This window comes from Heterodontus francisci, chromosome 17 (assembly GCF_036365525.1).
Source record: "Heterodontus francisci isolate sHetFra1 chromosome 17, sHetFra1.hap1, whole genome shotgun sequence".
Classification (NCBI taxonomy): domain Eukaryota; kingdom Metazoa; phylum Chordata; class Chondrichthyes; order Heterodontiformes; family Heterodontidae; genus Heterodontus; species Heterodontus francisci.
The window spans coordinates 92,935,670-92,955,563 of NC_090387.1; the positions used below are offsets into that span (position 1 = coordinate 92,935,670).

Here is a 19,894-nt window from a genome sequence, read left to right on the forward strand (position 1 = left end):
AATATGGAATTAGTGTAGGATTAGTATAAATGGGTGGTTGATGGTCGGCACAGACTCGGTGGGCCGAAGGGCCTGTTTCAGTGCTGTATCTCTAAACTAAACTAAACTAAACTACTCAGCCCAAAGCAGTCCATTTGATTGCCATCTCATCCATCACCTTAACAATCCATTCCCTTCACCAATGGCACACCATAGCTTTTGTGTGTATTACCTTCACTGTACAGCAAATTGCCAAGGCTTCTTCAGCAGCACCAGCCAAACGCTCCACCACTTAGGATGGGGCATGGGAACACTATCCCTCTAATTTCCCCTCCAAGCCACACACCATCCTGACTTAGACATGTATTGCCTTTCCTTTATTGTCACTGGGTCGTTTGACTGACCGTATCATGGGAGTATCTCCCCACATGATCACACCACCTTCTCAACAGCAACTAGGGATAGGCTAAAAATGCCAGCCTTTACAGTGATGCCTACATCCTGTGGATAAAAAAAAAACTCCGAAGTCAGATCAGGAACAAAGTGCCCACTGACTTTTTTATTCTTTCATGGGATGTGGGTGTCGCTGACAAGGCCAGCATTTATTGCCCACCCCTAATTGCCCTTGAGAAGGTAGTTGTGAGCTGCCTATTTGAACTGCTGCAATCCATGTGGTGCGGGTACACCCACGGGTGCTGTTAGGGAGGGAGTTCCAGGATTTTAATCCATCAACAGTGAAGGGACAGGGATATATTTCCAGGTCAGGATGGGGTGTGACTTGGAGGGTCACTTTCAGGTGATGGTGTTCCCATGCGTCTGTTGTCCTTGTTCGTCTAGGTTGAAGAGGTCGAGGGTTTGGAAGGTGCTGTTGAAGGAGGCATGATGAGTTGCTGCAGTGCATCTTGTAGATGGTACACACTGCTGCCACTGTGCGCCAGTGGTGGAGGGAGTGAATGTTGAAGGTGGTGAATGGGGTGCCAATCAAGCAGGCTGCTTTGTTCTGGATGGTTTCGAGCTTCTTGAGTGTTGTTGGCGTTGCACCCATCCAGGTAGGTGGAGAGAGTATTCCATCACACTCCTGACTTGTGCCTTGTAGATGGTGGACAGGCTTTGGGGAGTCAGGAGGTGAGTTATTCACTGCAGAATTCCCATCCCCTGACCTGCTCTTGTATCCACAGTATCTGTGTGGCTTCTCCAGTTCAGTTTCTGGTCAATGCTAACCCCCAGGATATTGATAGTGGGGGATTTAACGATGGTAATGCCATTGAATGTCAAGGGGATTATATTCTCTGTTGTTGGAGACGGTCATAGCCTGGCACTTGTGCGGCATGAATGTTACTTGTTCTGGGCCACATTTCTGGGCAACAGCGACCCAAAAGGGTTGAGACACTAAATCTGACCTTCAGCAACAGGCAGTCAATAGGCTTGGCAAAGACAGAGCTAGAACTAAACATGGCACATGGTGATGCTGCCTCTGGTGGATAGATTCTGTCAGTGGGCTTGGTATCAAATCTCGATAGGACTAGAGATCTCCCAGAGACAGGCTTGCATCACTTACCCTGGAAATCTGAAATACTATGGATTACAGCAGACTGAGCGAAAGGACCCCACATCAAGGGAATAAATGGCCCTCTAATTGAAAGGGTCCAGTAGTGGGGCCTATTTGCGGATTTCTTGGTGGTTACTGTCACAACTAAGGGTTGTCAGTTCGATGATGATAACTCCACTTAGGAATCACACACGAGTGGTTTTTATAATGACAAACTTTATTACAGTGATTGATTTGGTCTTCCATTTATATTAAATGACTCGCAAATAATATAAGCTGGTTCCCAGGCTCCAACTACCTCCAAGGCAACACATGACTAGCTCACTCTCTCCAGGCCCTCTGAGTGGCTGCATCACTCCTGACCCCAGAATGTGCTATCCATTGAGCCACAGCTAACAAAGGTATCGAAATAGAGATTCCAAGGCTTGGATGCTTGGAAATATGAGCTGTGAAATAGTGTGTTCTGACAGGGAGGATCCTTGCAGCAAGTAACTTATTTCCTGAAGAACTGGCCCAACATTGTGATTGTGCATTGCCGTTCCAGACAGTGAAATGTCAAAATCAGCCACCAGGGATTGTGCCAGGAAAAATCACAACCATTAAAAACACCAGAATGGCAGAGTCCTGTTTAAAGAAAAAACTTACACATCTAAAGCACCTTTCATGAAATCGGGATGTCTCAAAGCGCTCTATAGCAAACAAAGTACTTTTGAAATGTAGTCATTGTTGTAATGTTGGAAATGTGACAGCCAATTTTCACACAGCAAGTTCCCACAAATAGAAGTGAGATAATGACTAGATACTGTTGACTGACCAGGACACCAGGGATAAATCCCCGGCTCTTCTTTAAAATAGTGCCATGGGATCGTTTAAGTACATCTGAGAGCAGATGTGGCCTCAGTTTAACATCTCATCCAAAAGACAGCACCTCTGATAGTGCAGCATTCCTTCAGTACTCTCAAGTGGGGCTTGAACTCGCAACCTTCTGTCTCAGATGCAAGAGTGCTCCCCGCTGAGCCGCAGCTGATTGTTGAAAGGCTGAATTTATTACTGGGGTTGTTGTATTCTGTAGTTAGGAGAAGGTATCAATTTCAATCATGGCTTTGTTATTATACAATCATTCTCAGCAGCTTGTTATACAAACTGTGCTGTAAACCATTGCATTAATACACACAGCTCAGCAAAAGTTATAAAAGTTATGCAACTGAGCACTCGGAGGGGCTATGAAGAAACCTCAGTGTTGTGTTTCCTTTCCTGATCAAATGTGAATCTCAATCCTGCAATGTTGATATTTTCTAAGGAAATCTTACTCATGATCTTTTTAGAAACTGGCCCAGAGGGTGAAAAAATGAAGGAAGAATTAGGAGCTTTGGAGCTTGGTCGCATCAGCACTGAAGACATTGAATTTGGTCTGGACTGAGGAGTTTAAATATTACATTGGTGATATTGACCCAATGAGCAAAGCCTCCAATTAACAGGAGATTTATCTAATAGTTATAGGTAAAACAAAAAAAATTGTTAACTGTCTTATTAATGAACAATGTTCTCAGATGTTCTAAAATATGCTGTTAGATCTATTTGTGATTTATGTTTCAATAAACTAGCTTATATTATGTTTTTAATTTTACATCAGGAAAAATCAGAAGCCCAGTTGTGGCAGAGAGTGTGGGTAGCAGGCTGAAGGGACAGATGGGCTCTTCCCATGGGGTTGGGAGATGCTTCATGACCCATTGCACTCTCTCTATTCAACATTCTCCACAAGCCACTTGTGTAAAGTGTTATAGTCAGAGTCATTTACAGCACAGAAGGAGGCATTTGGCCCATTGAGTCCATGCCAGTGCTCCATGGAGCTTTTCAGTCGTCCCACTACCCCACTCAATCTCCCTAACCCTAGAAATCTATTTCCTTCAAGTGGCCATCCAATTTCCTCTTGAAGTCATTGATTGGCTCCACTTCCACCACCCTTGTGGGCAGCTAGTTCCAGGTCATTACCATGAGCTGCGAAAAAAGTTCTTCCTCATATTTCCCCTGCATCTTTTGCCCAAAACCTTCAATCTATGTCCTAGTCTTTGTACCATTAGTTAATGGGAACAGATTTTCCTTGTCTAACGTACCTAAACCTGTCATAATCTTGCAGATTTCTAATAAATCTCCCCTCAATCTTCTTTGTTCTAAGGAGAACAACCCCAGTTTTTCCAACCTAACCTTGAAACTAAATTCCCTATCCCTGGAATCATCACATCCTTCCTAGGGTGTGGTGACCAGAACAGGACCCAATACTCCCATTGTGCCTAACCAGAGCTTTATAAAGGTTTAGCATAACTTCCCTGCTTTTGTACTTAGTGCATCTATTTATGAAGTCCAAACCCCCATATGTTTTACTAGCCACTCTCTCAATCTGACCTGCCACCTTTAAAGATCTATGCACATGCACCCCCAGGTCCCTCTGTTCCTGCACACTCTTTACAACTGTGCCATTAAATGCTTATTGCCTCTCGCTGTTCCTTCTGCCAAAATGCATCACCTCACACTTGTCAGCTGCCACTTCTCTGCCCATTCTGCTACCCTATCTATGTACTGTTGCAGGCGGTTCATGTCATCCTCACATTTTGTCACACTGGTGCCATCGGCAAATTTTGAGATTCTGCTCCATATTCCAAGATCCAAGTCATTTATCCATAGCAAAAAAGCAGTGGACCCAGCATTGACCCTTGGGGAACACCACCTACTACCATCTCCAGTCTGAAAGACAATCAGTTACTATGACTCACTGTTTTCTATCCTTAAGCCTTTTTTTTTATCCAATTGGACACTGACCCTCCTATTCCATGAGCCTCAATTTTGTTACCAAACCTTTTATGTGGTACCTTAAATGCTTTCTTAAAATCCATATAAACAACATCCACCTCATTCCCTTCATCAACCTTCTCTGTTACTTCATCAAAAAATTCAATTTGATTCGTCAAGCATGATCTGCCTTTTACAAATCCTTAATTAAAACAAACCTCTCAAAGAGTATGTTGACCTTTTTTCTCTGATTATTGTTTCTAAAATCTTACCCACCGCTGATGTTAAACTAACTGGCCTGTAGTTGTTAAGACTGTCCTTCCACACTTTCTTGAATAAGGGTGTCATGTTTGCCACTCTCCAAATCTCTGGCACCTCCCCCCATATCCAGGGAAGATTGGAAGATTATGACAAGCCCTTCCGCTATCTCCAACCCTACTTCCTTTAGCAACCTGGGCTACAAGCCATCCAGACCAGGTGACTTATATACCCTAAGCATAACCAGCCTTTTTGGTAGGTCCCCCCTCTCAATTTTTACCTGATCCATTTCCTCTACTCTCTCCGCTTCTACCAGTATTTTGTCGGGTTCCACTTACATAGTGAACACTGATACAAAGTACTCATTAAGTATATTACCCTTGCCCAGTGCCTCTTTGTCCCTAATCGATAGATTTCTAGATATTAAAGATACCAAGGGATATGGGGATAGTGCAGAAAAATGGCATTGAGGTACAAGGTCAACCACAATCTAGTTGAATAGCGGAGCAGGCTCAAGGGGCTGAATAGCCTACTGATCCTATATCCGATGTTCCTACTAGGCCCCACTCCACATCTTACTACCCACTTACTATTTACATGCCAGTAAAAGATCTTTGGGTTCCCTTTTATATTGACTGCTATTCTATTCTCATATTCTCTCTTTGTCAGTCTAATTTTCCTCTTCACCTGTTCTCTCAATTTATTGTATATGGCCTGGTTCTCACTTGAAGAATTTAACTGACATGCATCACACACCCTCTTTTTTTGTTCATCATAATCTCTATCTCCCTTGTCATGCAAGGAGCCCTGTCATTTGTTTCCTTACCTTTAGTCCTTTTTGGAATGTACCTAGCTTGTACCTGAAGCATCTCTTCCTTAAAGATAACCCACTGCTCCGATACAACTCTTTCCGTCAGTCTTTGGTTCCATTCTACCCTGGCTCGCTCCCTTCTCGTTGCATTGAAATTAGCCCTCTTTCAAGCTCGAGGTTCAACCTTACTTTGTTCCTTGCTTTTCTGCATTACGAGTCGAAATGTTATGATACAATGGTCACTCTTACCCAAGTGTTCCCCATCAGATACTTGGTCCGCTTGTACCACCTCATTTCCCAGCACCAGATCCAGCAATGCCTCCTTTTTAGTTGGGTGAAGAACATACTGATCAAGGAACATATTTCAGAAATTCCTCCCCCTTCTTACCTTTTACTCTAAAATTATCCCAATCGATATTTGGATAATTAAAGTCCCCCATATCATCATGCTATAGTTCTTGCACATCTCTGTGATTTTTCTGCAGACTTGCTCCTCTATCTCTCACTATTTGGAGGCCTATAGAATACCCCTAGTAATGTAGTCATACCCATTTTGCTTCTCAACTCTAACCAACTGGATTCTGTCCTTGCCCCTTCAAGGACATCTTTCCTTTCCAACACTACAATGTCTTCCCTAATCAATATTGCCATCCCGCCTCCCTTTTTTTCCTTCTCTAGCTTTTCTGAGCACTTTATATCCTTGTAGATTAAGCACCTAATCCTTGCCATTTTTAAGCCACGTTTCCGTTATTGCCACTACATCATATTCCCATACTGCTTCTTGTGCATGTTGCTCCCTAACCTTATTCACCACGCTTTGTGCATTTACATGTATTGTAATCCTGTCTTTGCATTCCTCATAGTCCCGTAGTCCTTCTCAGACCACTCCCATCTAATATGGAACTACTTCCTTCTCTCGTACTCTCTAACACTCTCACATAATGCATCTTATACCTCCTTTCTACTTCTATATGCTGGTGTCCACCCACCTGCCAATTTAGTTTAAACCCTCCCCATCCACATTTCCCCGTGAGGACATTGGTCCCAGTCTTGTTGAGGTGCAACCAGTCTCTTTTGAATAGGTGTCTTCTGCCCCAGAATTAGCCCCAATGCCCCAAGAATCTGAACCCCTCCCTCCTGCACCATGCTTCAAGCCATGCATTGATCCTCCCCTATCTTCCTATTTCTACTCACTAGCACGTGGCACTGGGAGTAATCCAGATATTACTACCCTTGAGGTCCTACTCTTTAACTTCCTTCCCAGCTCCTGAAAATCTGCCCAGAGGACCTCAATACCTGCCCTTGCTATGTCATTGGCACCAACGCATACCACTGCTTATGGCTCACTCCCTTCCCCCTGCAGAATATCCTGCACTCTCTCCGTGATGTCCTTTATCCTGGCACCAGTGAGGCAATACACCATGTGGGATTCACAATAATGGTTATCTGTCTCCCTGACTACGGAATCACCTATAACAACTGCATTTCTGCACTTTGCTGCTCCCTCCAGTACAGTCCCATGCCCATTGGTACCATGGACTGGACTGCACTCCTTCAAGGTGTCATCACTCCCTGCCGTCTCCAAAGCTGAGTACCGTTTTGAGAGTAGCACACACTCTGAAAACTCCTGCATTTCTTGCCTTTTTCTACTCTTCCGGATGGCCACCCACCTACTATCCAGAACTCTTACTGCCTTTGGGGTGACCACCTCCTGGAACGTCAGATCCAGGAAACTCTCCTGCCCCCTGATGTTCCGCAGTGATTTCAGCTGCCCCTCAAGCTCGGAAATCCTGATCTCAAGCTCAAGCAGCAGGAGGCACTTCCTACACGTGGTTGCCCAAGACACATGAAGTGTCCTGAAGTTCCTATATGGCGCAGGAATTGCAAGCAACAAATTAATAACACCGCTAGTGGCTTCTAACTTCTCCAATTACCCTTCCCCAATGATAGTCCTCAGCCAGTGCCTCCATTACCAATTCCCCTAGCAGGGGTACAATCTTTCTCTCTCTCAAAATCATTTTATAATCGTGATGGTCAGACAACCCCTGAGTGGGTGAGTTACTGATCTCAGTTTAACTAGCTTTGGAGTGACAAAGCAACCAGCCCCTGAATCACAACATGACCAGCCCGAGTGAGAGAGTGACTGGTCACACAGTACTGCTTTCAGAGTGACCGGTCCCTGAGTGACAGAGTGACCCTTCCATGAGTGGGCACTTCCTGAATGACCAAGTTACAAGCCACAGAGTTACTGTTCCTGAGTGACTAGCCCCAAAATTACCACCTTCTGAGTGACAGATTGATCAGCACCTGAGTGATGGAATAAACAGCCTCTGAGTGAGCAATCCCTGAATGAGTGGTTCCTCAGTGACCAACCTTGGGGTGACAGAGTGACTGGACTCCACATGACTAAATGACTGACCTGAGTGATGGAGAGATTGGTTCCTGAGTAATGACCCCTGAGGAACATAGGAACAGCAGGAGGCCATTTTGCCTCGAACGTGTTCCACCATTCAATGATATCCTGGCTAATCTGTGGCCTAACTCCATATACTAACCTTTGACCCATATTCGTTAATAACTTTAGTTAACAATAACTTATCAATGTTAAATTTAAAATTAACGATTGATCTAGCACCAATTGCCATTTGTGGAAGAGAATTCCAAATTTTTACCATCCTTCATGTGTAGCAGTGTTTTCTAATTTCACTCCTGAAAGAGAGAGTGGGAGAGCGGAGCAGGGGAAAAAAAATCAAAAAGTGACATCAGAGTGACGTCACACTCAACAGGGAAGAAGCTACCTGTTTGGTGAGTATCTGTAAGTATCCTCCATTCTAATCCTATTGTTTAAGCTTAATAAAATATATTAAAAAAGGAAAAGAAATAATTGAATAAAATAATTAAGTAGTTAAAACACATTAAGGATGGCAGGACAGGTGATGTGTCATGGCTGCAGCATGTGGGAGCTCCTGGATGCTGGTGTGATCCAGGGCAAACACGTCTGTAGTCAGTGTTAGCGGCTCAAAGAACTTCGGCTCAGAGTCATTGAACTGGAGGCCGAGCTGCAGATACTGCGACACATCAGGGAGGGGGAAAGTTAGCTGGACATTTTGTACCAGGAGGTGGTCACACCCCTTAGGGGATAGGGTCTTCTGATTTGGTCAGTGGTTAGGGACAGGAGAGTGCAGCTACAGCTGAGGCAGGTAAGGGGACCCAGAGGGCAGGAGTGCAGGAGCCTCAGCCTTTGTGATCGTCCAACAGGTTTGAGGTTCTTTCAGTTTTGGATGAGAGTGGATGAGCCACCATTCAACAAACCATTCAAGTGGAGGGAGAAAAAAGGAATGTAGTGGTAGAAGGGGACACTATAGTTCAGGGGATTGACACTGTTCTCTGCAGCAAAGAGCGAGAGTCCAGACGGCTGTGTTGCCTGCCCGGTGCCAGGGTTCACATCTGCTCAGGGCTGGAGAGGAACTTACAGTGGGAGGGGGAGGATCCAGTTGTCGTGGTCCATGTAGGTACCAATGGCATAGGCAGGACAAGGAAACAGGTTCTGCATAGTCAGTATGAGGAACGAGGCGCCAAATTAAGAAGCAGAACCTCAAAGGTAATAATCTCTGGATTATTACCTGAGCCATGTGCAAATTGGCATAGGGCAAATAAGATTAGAGAAATAAATATGTGGCTCAAAGAATGGTGTGGTAGAAGTGGGTTCCGGTTCATGGGGCACTGGCACCAGTACTGGGGAAAGTGGTGGTTGTAGCGTGGGGTGGTCTACACCTAAAACCATGCGAGCCGCTTAACTAGGGAAGTAGAGAGGATTTTAAACTGAATAGTGGGGCAAGGGATCAAATTTGGGAAGATATGGTAAATCAAGGAATAGAGACAAGGCAAGAGAAAGGTACTAATATGAGAAATGATAAACAAACTGTAACAGGAAGGGACAGAGCGAACAAATCTAAGAGTAAATCAACAGATAAGGCTAGAGGTTACAAAAATAATAAAATTACACAACTAAAGGCGCTGTATCTGAATGCACGTAACATTCTGTTGGTCAGAGGCTGCAAGAAGTACTGAGTCTGTTACAAACTGCTGAACAGCTTGTGAACTGAAGTAACCTGAGCTCAGACACTGCTGAACAGCTTGTGAACTAAAGTAACCTGAGCTCAGACACTGGCCTGTGCTGGTGAAAACCAGTTTGAACTAATTACGTTATGCGAAAGACAAGGGAGATATCACAAGAATGGTGCCTTATTTGGACAAGGAGTGATACCGGGGTCCTTGGGCCTGGGCCAATAAGATTAGAGAAATGAACATGTGGCTCAAAGAATGGTGTGGTAGAAGTGGGTTCCAGTTCATGGAGCACTGGCACCAGTACTGGGGAAAGTGGTGGTTGTAGCGTTGGGGTGGTCTACACCTAAAACCATGCTGGGGCTGGTGTTCTAGCTACGAACAAGGTGAGCAGGCCTAAACCAATGGGAAAGAGACAGCACAGCTCGAAGAGATAAGAAAGAGAATAAGTATGGAGAATCTCAGGCATAGAGCCAGCGAAAAACTCCGGTGACCAACCATCGCGGAAGTGGAAGACTCTGCATCAGCAACGCGGCGCCGACGTAAAAGAGAGAGAGAACGGAACGCCTGGCCAGTGTCAGCTCTCCCCTTTTTCAGGTATTATCCTTTGTTTTCTGTGACTAGATCAGGGAAGGTCAGAGGAACCTAGTGGGTGTGCGTATTGATTCTAGTTTTGTCATAAACTGTATAACCCAGTTTGAGTTGCATGCTTTTGTCTAACCAAGTCTATAAGCCTTATTCTTACATTGTACAACAACATGAATAAAGTAAATTGATAGTTAAAGAAAGGACTGAGTTTCATCCTGTTTGTACTAAGCCATTAACCGTAGCCGGTGGATTAGGTGGAGGGTGGCTCCCCTGTAACCCCGATATCCCAATCACCCAGCCTGAGCCTGAATTAAGAGGACTTAGTCCCACGGGACAGCCAGGATCATGTGGGCGAAGGGAATAAAGGTGCCAAAGGGGAGTTGACTCCGCGCCACGGTTTACAATTCGAAACGACACAGATGAATTGAGAGTGCTAATAGAAATAAATAAGTACGATCTGATAGCCATGACAGAGACATGGCTGCAGGATGACATAGATTGGGACCTGAATATTGAAGGATACATGGCATTTAGGAAGGACAGGAAGCTAAGAAAAGGTGGAAGGGTAGCTCTGTTAATTAATGATGGTATTAGCGCAATAGAGAGGGATGACCTAAGTTCAGGAGACCAGGATATTGAAGCAGTTTGGGTAGAGATTTTTATGACCGAGCGCTCCAGTCAAAGCCCCCAATCAAAATATATGATTCTGATTGTGGTGGGAGAAACGCACTGTTAATTCAATCCTGTCCCTCCACAGATCACCTATCATATCATTTTTAAACTTTCCAAATTAAAGAAAGACTCAGCCAAATTGTACCATATATTAACTCCCGAATGAGGTTAACCAAACCAGGAGTCTTTAAATCAACAAATTAACTGTTTAATTAGAAGAATTAAATTCTTAAACACTATGACGATATAAACAACATTTAAAATATAAAAATTAGAGTCCTTGCAAATTTACAGTCCAATGTTGTTTGAAGTCCTCACAGCCATCCGATGGGGGACAAAAAGTTCTTCCACAGTAGAACAGTCCGTAGTCTAACTCAGCAGTAAGTGATGCTTCCTTCTTCAGCGATGTATTTCAATAATTAACAACTTGCAAACACTTTCAATAGAATCAATCTGACTTTAGAGTTTTTAAGGGATAAAAGATTGTCACAGTCTAACTTCCCTTCCTTCAGTTTAAATTACCAGAGATCTCCATTTTGGCTTGACATTTTTTGTAGCATTTTGAGAGATAATAATAATTAAACAGACTAAAATTCCCTTCCTTCAGTTTAAATGGTTGAGAGCTCTTTTTTCAGGTGCCTGTCTGTGTTCTCTGTTAGAACAGACTGTCTCCAACTAAAAAGCCAGTTCAAGATTGAATTGTAACAAATGTATCGCATAATGCTTAATCCCAGTGGCTGTATCCACGGTAATGAGAATGCACCCTCTGAATCGCAGTCTCCAAATGGCTGTATCCAAGGCAACGAAAATGCACCTTCTCGGTAACTCCGGAGGTCTGTTGGTTCTTAAAGCAGTACTGATCCTTTGCAAGCTTTAAAGGTACACTGCATATTCCTGGAAACAAAACTACAGGACCATGATAAGATGAGAAATCATAAAGGCACGTCATTTGAGGGAGTGGTGTAAAGGCCACCTAACATTAACCACACTGTGGGACAGGGTATAAAGGAAGAAATAATGTCAGCCTGCCAGAAAGATACAGCAATAATTATGGAGGACTTTAACCTACATATAGACTGGAAAAATCAGATGGGCAGAAGTTGCCTAGATGAGGAGTACATAGAATGTTTTCAGGATAATTTCTTGGAACAATATGTTCTGGAGCCAACTGCAGAGCAGGCTATACTAGACCTTGTATTGTGCAATGAGATAGGACTAGTTAATGACCTCATAGTTAAAGCACCCCTAGGTAGCAGCGATCATAATATGATTGAATTTTACATTCAGTTTGAGGGAAAGAAGAGTGGTTCCAAGACTAATATCGTAAACTTAAATAAGGGCAATTATGAGGGCATGAAATCAGAGCTAGCTGAAGTGAACTGCAAATCAGGTTAAGGGATAGGTCAATAGAGATGCAGTGGCAGACATTTGAGGGGATAATTCAGAATAATTAATAATAATTAATAATAACCAGGTAATTACAGGCCAATGAGTCTAACATCAGTGGTAGGGAAAGTTTTGGAAAAAGTTCTGAGGGACAGGATTAATCTCCACATGGAGAAGCAGGGATTAATCAAGGTTAGTCAGCATGGCTTTGTCGGGGGAGCTCGTGTCTAACTAACTTGATTGAATTTTTCGAGGAGGTGACTAGATGTGCAGATGAGGGTAAAGCAGTTGATGTAGTCTACATGGACTTCAGTAAGACTTTTGATAAGGTCCCACATGGGAGATTGGTTAAGAAGGTAAGAGCCCATGGGATCCAGGGCAATTTAGCAAATTAGATCCAAAATTGGCTTAGTGGCAGGAGGCAGAGGGTAATGGTCGAGGGTTATTTTTGCGAGTGGAAGCCTGTGACCAGTGGTGTACCGCAGGGATCGGTGCTGGGACCCTTGCTGTTTGTAGTGTACATTAATGATTTAGACGTGAATATAGGAGGTATGATCAGTAAGTTCGCAGATGACACAAAAATTGGTGGTGTCGTAAATAGAGAGGAGGAAAATCTTAGAATACAGCACAGCATAGATGGGCTGGTAAGATGGGCAGAGCAGTGGCAAATGGAATTTAATCCTGATAAGTGTGAGGTGATGCATTTTGGGAGGACTAACAAGGCAAGGGAATATACAATAGATGGTAGGACCCTAGGAAGTACAGAGTGTCAGAGGGACCTTGGTGTACTTGTACGTAGATCACTGAAGGCAGCAGGTCAGATAGATAAGGTGGTTAGGAAGGAATATGGGATACTTGCCTTTATTAGCCGAGGCATAGAATATAAGAGAAAGGAGGTTATGATGAAGCTGTATAAAACGCTGGTTAGATCACAGCTGGAGTACTGTGTACAGTTCTGGTCACCATACTATAGGAAGGATGTGATTGCACTGGAGAGGCTGCAGAGGTGATGCACCAGGATGTTGCCTGGGCTGGAGCATTTCAGCTATGAAGAGAGACTGAAAAAATTAGGGTTGTTTTCCTTGGAGCAGAGAAGGCTGAGGGGGGACATGATTGAGGTATACAAAATTATGAGGGGCATTGATAGGTTAGATAGAAGAAACTTTTTCCTTTAGCAGACGGGTCAATAACCAGGGGGCATAGATTTAAGGTAAAGGGCAGGAGGTTTAGAGGGGATTTGAGGAAAAAAAATTTCACCCAAAGGGTGATTGGAATCTGCAACACACAGCCTGAAGGGGTGGTAGAGACAGGAACCCTCACAACATTTAAGAAGTATTTAGATGAGCACTTGAAACACCATAGCATACAAGGCTAACGGCCAATTGCTGGAAAATGGGATTAGAATAGTTAGGTGCTTGATGGCTGGCACAGACGCGATAGGCCGAAGGGCCTGTTTCTGTGCTGTATAACTCTATGACTCTAATACACAGAATAGATACATTTCAAGGAGAAAGAAAAATTGCAAGGGTGGAACCCGTCATCCATGGTTAACCAAAACAGTTAAAGATAGTATCAAACTGAAAGAAAAAGCCTATAATTGCGCAAAGATGGGAGGCAGGTCAGAAGATTGGACAGAATATAAAAAAAGCAAAGAATGACTAAAAGATTGATAAGGAAGGTAAAATTAGAGTATGAGAGAAAGCTAGCTAGAAATATAAAGACAGATAGTAAGAGTTTCTATAGATAGGTTAAAAAGAAAAGAGTTAACAAAGTGAGCATTGATCCTATAAAAAGTGAGTCTGGGGAATTAATAATGGATAATAAGGAGGTGACAGATGAATTGAACAGATATTTTTCATCAGTCTTCACTGTTGAGGATATATGTAACATCCCAGTATTAGCTGTAAGTCAGGAAATGGAAGGGAGGGAGGAACTCAAGAAAATTACATCACCAGGGAAGTGGTACTGAACAAATTGTGGGCTGACAAGTCCCTGAGTCCTGATGGACTTCATCCTAGTGTTAAAAGAAGTGGCTAGTGAGATAGTTGATGCATTAGTTTTAATTTTCCAGAATCCCCTGGATTCGGGGAAGGTTCCTTTAGATTGGAAAATAGCGAATGTAACTCCTTTATTCAAAATGGGAGGGGGACAGAAAGCAGGAAACTACAGGCCAGTTAGCTTAACATCTGTCTTAGGGAAATGTTAGAAGCTATTATTAAAGATGCTATAGCAGGGCATTTAGCAAAATTCAAGGTAATCAGGCAGAGTCAACATGGTTTTGTGAAAGACAAATCATGTTTAACCAATTTATTGGAGTTCTTTGACGGAGTTACATGTGCTGTGGATAAAGGGGAACCGGTGGATGTACTGTACTTAGATTTCTAGAAGGCATTTGATAAGGTGCCACATCAAAGGTTATTGCAGAAAATAAAAATTCACGGTGTAGGGGTTAACATATTGGCATGGATAGAAGATTGGTTAGCTAGCAGGAAACAGAGTAGGCATAAATGGGTCATTTTCTGATTGGCAAGATGGGCGGCACAGTGGCGCAGTGGTTAGCACTGCAGTCTCACAGCTCCAGCGACCCGGTTTCGATTCTGGGTACTGCCTGTGTGGAGTTTGCAAGTTCTCCCTGTGTCTGCGTGGGTTTTCTCCGGGTGCTCCGGTTTCCTCCCACAAGCCAAAAGACTTGCAGGTTGGTAGGTAAATTGACCATTATAAATTGTCACTAGTATAGGTAGGTGGTAGGGAAATATAGGGACAGGTGGGGATGTTTGGTAGGAATATGGGATTCGTGTAGGATTAGTATAAATGGGTGGTTGATGGTCGGCACAGACTCGGTGGGCCGAAGGGCCTGTTTCAGTGCTGTATCTCTAATCTAAAAATGAGTGGTATGCCACAGGGATCTGTGCCGGGGCCTCAACTTTTTACAATTTATATAAATGACATAGATGAAGGGACCGAAGGTATGGTTGCTAAATTTGCTGTTGACACAAAGATAGGTAGGAAAGTAACTTGTGAAGAGGACATAAGGAGGCTACAAAGGGATATAGATCGGTTAAGTGAGTGGGCAAAGACCTGGCAAATGGAGTATAATGTGCGAAAGTGGGAAATTGTCCATTTTGGCAGGAAGAATAAAAAAGAAGCATATTATATAAATGGTGAGATATTGCAGAGCTCTGAGATGCAGAGGGTTCTGGGTGTCTGAGTGCATGAATCATAAAAGATTAGTATGCAGGTACAGAACATAATTAGGAAAGCTAATAGAATGTTATCGTTTATTGTGAGGGGAAGTGAATACAAAAGTAAGGAGGTTATGCTTCAGTTATACAGGGCATTGGTGAGACCACATCTGGAGTAATGTGTACAGTACTGGGCTCCTTATTTAAGGAAAGATGTAAATGCATTGGAAGCAGTTCAGAGAAGGTTTACTGGACTAATACCTGGAATGGGCAGGTTGTCTTATGAGGAAAGGTTGGACATGCTAGGCTTGTATCCGCTGGAATTTAGAAGAGTAAGAGGTGACTTGATTGAAACGTATAAGATCCTGATGGGTCTTGACAGGGTGGATGTGGAAAGGATGTTTCCACTTGTGGGAGAATCTAGAACTAGGTGTCACTGTTTAAAAATAAGGGGTCGCCCATTTAAGACAGAGATGAAGAGAATTTTTTTCTCTGAGGGTCGTGAGTCTTTGGAATTGTCTTCCTCAAAAGGTGGTTGAAGCAGAGTCTTTGAATATTTTTAAGGCAGAGGTATATAGATTCTTGATAAGCAATGGGGCGATAGGTTATCAGGGGTAGGTGGAAATGTGGAATAATCAGTTCAGCCATGAACCTATTGAAAGGTGGAGCAGGCTCGAGGAGCTGAGTGGCCTACTCCTGCTCCTAATTCATATGTTCGTATGAAAGCTCTGACTCTAATTTTTAGACAATGCCCCTAGCCCTAGACTCACCAACCAACAGAAATAGTTTCTCCCCATCTACCCTCTCTGTTCCCCTGAAGATCATGAAAACTTCAATCAAATCACCCTTCACCTTTTAAATTCCAGGGAATACAACCCAAGTTTCTATAATCTCTCCATGTAATTTAACCCTTGGAATCCAGGTTCTCATTTGGTAAATCTAAGCTGCACCCCCTCCCAGGCCAATATATCTTCCTCAGGTGTGGTGCTGAGAACTGGTCACGGTAACTCCAGGTGTGGTCTAACCAGGGCTGTGTATAGCTGAAGCACGATTTGTACCCCCTCGTATTCTAGTCCTCTGGATATAAAGGCCAGCGTTCCTTTAGCCTGTTTGATTATTTTCTGTTGATGATATTTTAATGATCTGTGTACCGGGTACTGTGTACCAAGTCTCTTTGGACCTCGACTGTTTCTAGCTTTTCACTATTTAGAAAGTATCCTGTTCTATCCCTTTTAGGTCCAAAGTGGATGACCTCTCATTTGCCTGCATTGAAATCCATTTGTCACAGTTTTGCACATTCACTTAATCTGTCACTATCTCTTTGTAATTGTATGCTTTCACCTATACTGCTTACAACACCACCTTTGTGTCATTGGCAAACTTGGATATGTGGTTTTCCATCCCATCACCTATGTCATTAATCATAGCTGTATCAAATTTCTCCTTTTCAGACACTACATTGAACTCAACCACATGACGATCACTATTCGATGAATGTTTATGCACCATTAGTCTGTTAACCAAATCTGGCTCATTACTAAATCTAATTTGGCCTACCCCCTTGTTGGCTGTAGGACACATTTTTGTGGAAAACTATCCCAGACATATTCAAGAAATTCATTTAATTTTGATGAAAGGTCACAGACCTGAAACGTTAACTTTGTTTCCCTCTCCACAGATGCTGCCAGAGCTGCTGAGTACTTCCAGCATTTTCTGTTTTTATTGCAAGACATTTCCTATATATTCTAGTCTGCTTATCTCAATCTACATAAAATTAAAATCCTCCATTAAAACCACTCTGTCTTTGCTACATGCTTGTTTAATTTCTGCATTTATACAATCTAACATGTCACAGACGCCACCAGGGAGCCTATACACAACTCCCACTACAGTCTTAAATCCTTTTCTATTTCTTAATTCTACTCATAACATCTCTCTTGCCTGCTTACCTCCACTCCTGAGGTCCCCAGCATCACAGATGCCAGTCTTCAGCCAATCCAATTCACTCCACATGATATAAAGAAACGACTGAAGGCACTGGACACTGCAAAGGCGATGGGCCCTGACAACATTCTGGCAATAGTACTGAAGACTTGTTTTTTTAAAATTCATTCATAGGATGTGGGCGTCGCTGGCCAGGCCAGCATTTATTGCCGATCCCTAATTGCCCTTGAGAAGGTGGTGGTGAGCTGCCTTCTTGAACTGCTGCAGTCCATGTGGGGTAGGTACACCAACAGTGCTAGCTAGGTTTGCTAGGCCATTTGAGAGGGCATGTCAGAATCAACCACATTGCTGTGGGTCTGTAGTCACATGTAGGCCAGACCAGGTAAGGACAGCAGATTTCCTTCCCTAAAGGACATTAGTGAACCAGATGGGTTTTTACAACAATTGACAATGGCTTCATGGCCATCATTAGACTGTGCTCCAGAACTTTCTGCGCCCCTAGCCAAGCTGTTCCAGTACTGCTACAACACTGGCATCTACCCAGCAATGTGGAAAATTGCCCAGGTATGTCCTGTACACAAAAGGCAGGTCAAATCCAACCCAGCCAATTACCACCCCATCAGTCTACTCTCGATCATCAGAAAAGTGATGGAAGGGGTCGTCAACAGTGTTATTAAGTGCACATGCTCAGCAATAACCTGCTCACTGATGCTCAGTTCGGGTTCTGCCAGGGCCACTCAGCTCCTGACCTCATTACAGTCTTTGTCCAAACATGGACAAAAGAGCTGAACTCCAGAGGTGAGGTGAGAGTGACTGCCCTTGACATCAAGGCAGCATTTGACCGAGTATGGCATCAAGGAACTGTAGAAAAACTGGAGTCAATGGGAATCAGGGGAAAATTCTCCGCTGGTTGGAGTCATACCCAGCACAAAGGAAGATGGTTGTGGTTGTTGGAGGTCAATCATCTGAGCTCTAGGACATCACTGCAGGAGTTCCTCAGGGTAGTGTCCTAAGCCCAACCATCTTCAGCTGCTTCATCAATGACCTTCCTTTAATTATAAGGTCAGAAGTGGGGATGTTCGCTGATGATTGCACAATGTTCAGCATCATTTGAAACTCCTCAGATACTGAAGCAGTCCGTGTAGAAATGCAGCAAGACCTGGACAACATCTAGGCTTGGGCTGATAAGTGGCAAGTAACATTTTTGTCACACAAGTACCAGGCAATGACCATCTCCAACAAGAGAGAATCTAACCATCTCCCCTTGACATTCAATGGCACAAAAATCCCCCACTATCAATATCCTGGGAGTTACGATTGACCAGAAACTGAACTGGAGTAGCCACATAAATACTGTGGCTACAAGAGCAGGTCAGAGGCTGGGAATTCTGTGGCGAGTTACTCACCTCCTGACTCCCCAAAGCCTATCCATAATCTACAAGGCACAAGTCAGAAGTGTGATGAAATACTTTCCACTTGCCTGGATGGGTGCAGCTCCAACAACACTCAAGAAGCTCGACACCATCCAGGACAAAGCAGCCTGCTTGATTGGCACCCCATCTACAAACATTCACTCCTCCACCCCCCGGTGCACAGTGGCAGCAGTGTGTACCATCTACATGATGCCCTGCAGCAACTCACCAAAGCTTCTTGGACTGCACCTTTCCAACCCGCAAACACTACCACGTAGAAGGACAAGGGCAGTAGATGCTTACCTACACCACCAGACTGCAGCGGTTCAAGAAGGCAGCTCACCACTATCTTCTCGGTCAATTAGGGATGGGTAATAAATGTTGGCCTAGCTAGCAATGCCCACATCCCATGAACAAATAAAAAAAACATACTCTCTTGCCATTGAACTGATTTCCTCCTTAAGCACTATGGCTACTCCCACCCCTCCCCCTACTACATTTTCCCTATCTTTCCTGTAGACCTATAAGCTGGTATGCTTCGTCGCAGTCTTGGCTGTCTTACAGCCATGTCTCAATAATTGCTACCATCTCATACCATCCAAGTTGACCCCAGAGTGGCAGAGCGACCAGTCCTGCAGTGATGGAGTGATTGGTCCCTGACTAACAGAGTGATCAGTCCCACAGTGAGGGAGTGACCACTGAAAGAGTGACTGGAGCCCACAATCAGGGATTGACCGGTGACAGAGTGACTGGATCTCCAGTGAGGAAGTGACCCATAACAGAGTGACTGGATCCCCAGTGAGGGAGTGACCAGTGATGGAGTGACTGGATCTCACAATCAGGGAGTGACCGGTGAAAGAGTGACTGGATCCCATAATCAAAGAGTGACTGGTGACCGAGTGACAGGATCCCAGAATCAGGGCAAGACCGGTCACCGAGTGACTGGATCCCCAGTGAGGGTGTGACCAGCGACAGAGTGACTGGATCTCACAATCAGGGAGTGACCGATAACAGAGTGACTGGATCCCAAGTGACGCAGCGACTGGGTGACTGGATGCCCAGTGAGGGAGTGACTGAGACTGGATTTCACAATCAGGGAATGACCAGTGACAGAGTGACTGGATACCACAATCAGGAAGTGACTGGTGACCGGATCCCCAGTGAGGGAGTGACCAGCGACCGAGTGACTGGATCTGCAGTGAGGGAGTGACCGGCGACAGAGTGACTGGGTCCCCAGTGAGGGAGTGACCAACAAGAGAGT

The 19,894-nt window shown here is 44.0% G+C and overlaps 1 protein-coding gene across 4 annotated transcripts in view; it reads left to right on the forward strand.

Moving 5' to 3' along the window:
* dnaaf1 (dynein axonemal assembly factor 1) overlaps nt 1–3,123 on the forward strand; it is a 227,973-nt gene extending 224,850 nt beyond the window's left edge. For all 4 annotated transcript variants that reach the window (XM_068049995.1, XM_068049998.1, XM_068049997.1 and 1 more), the window contains one exon: nt 2,854–3,123. In XM_068049995.1, coding sequence (XP_067906096.1) covers nt 2,854–2,948 — 95 coding nt within the window. In that variant the 3' untranslated portion in view covers nt 2,949–3,123. The remainder of the gene's footprint in view (nt 1–2,853) is intronic.
* Nucleotides 3,124–19,894: the final 16,771 nt, after the last annotated feature.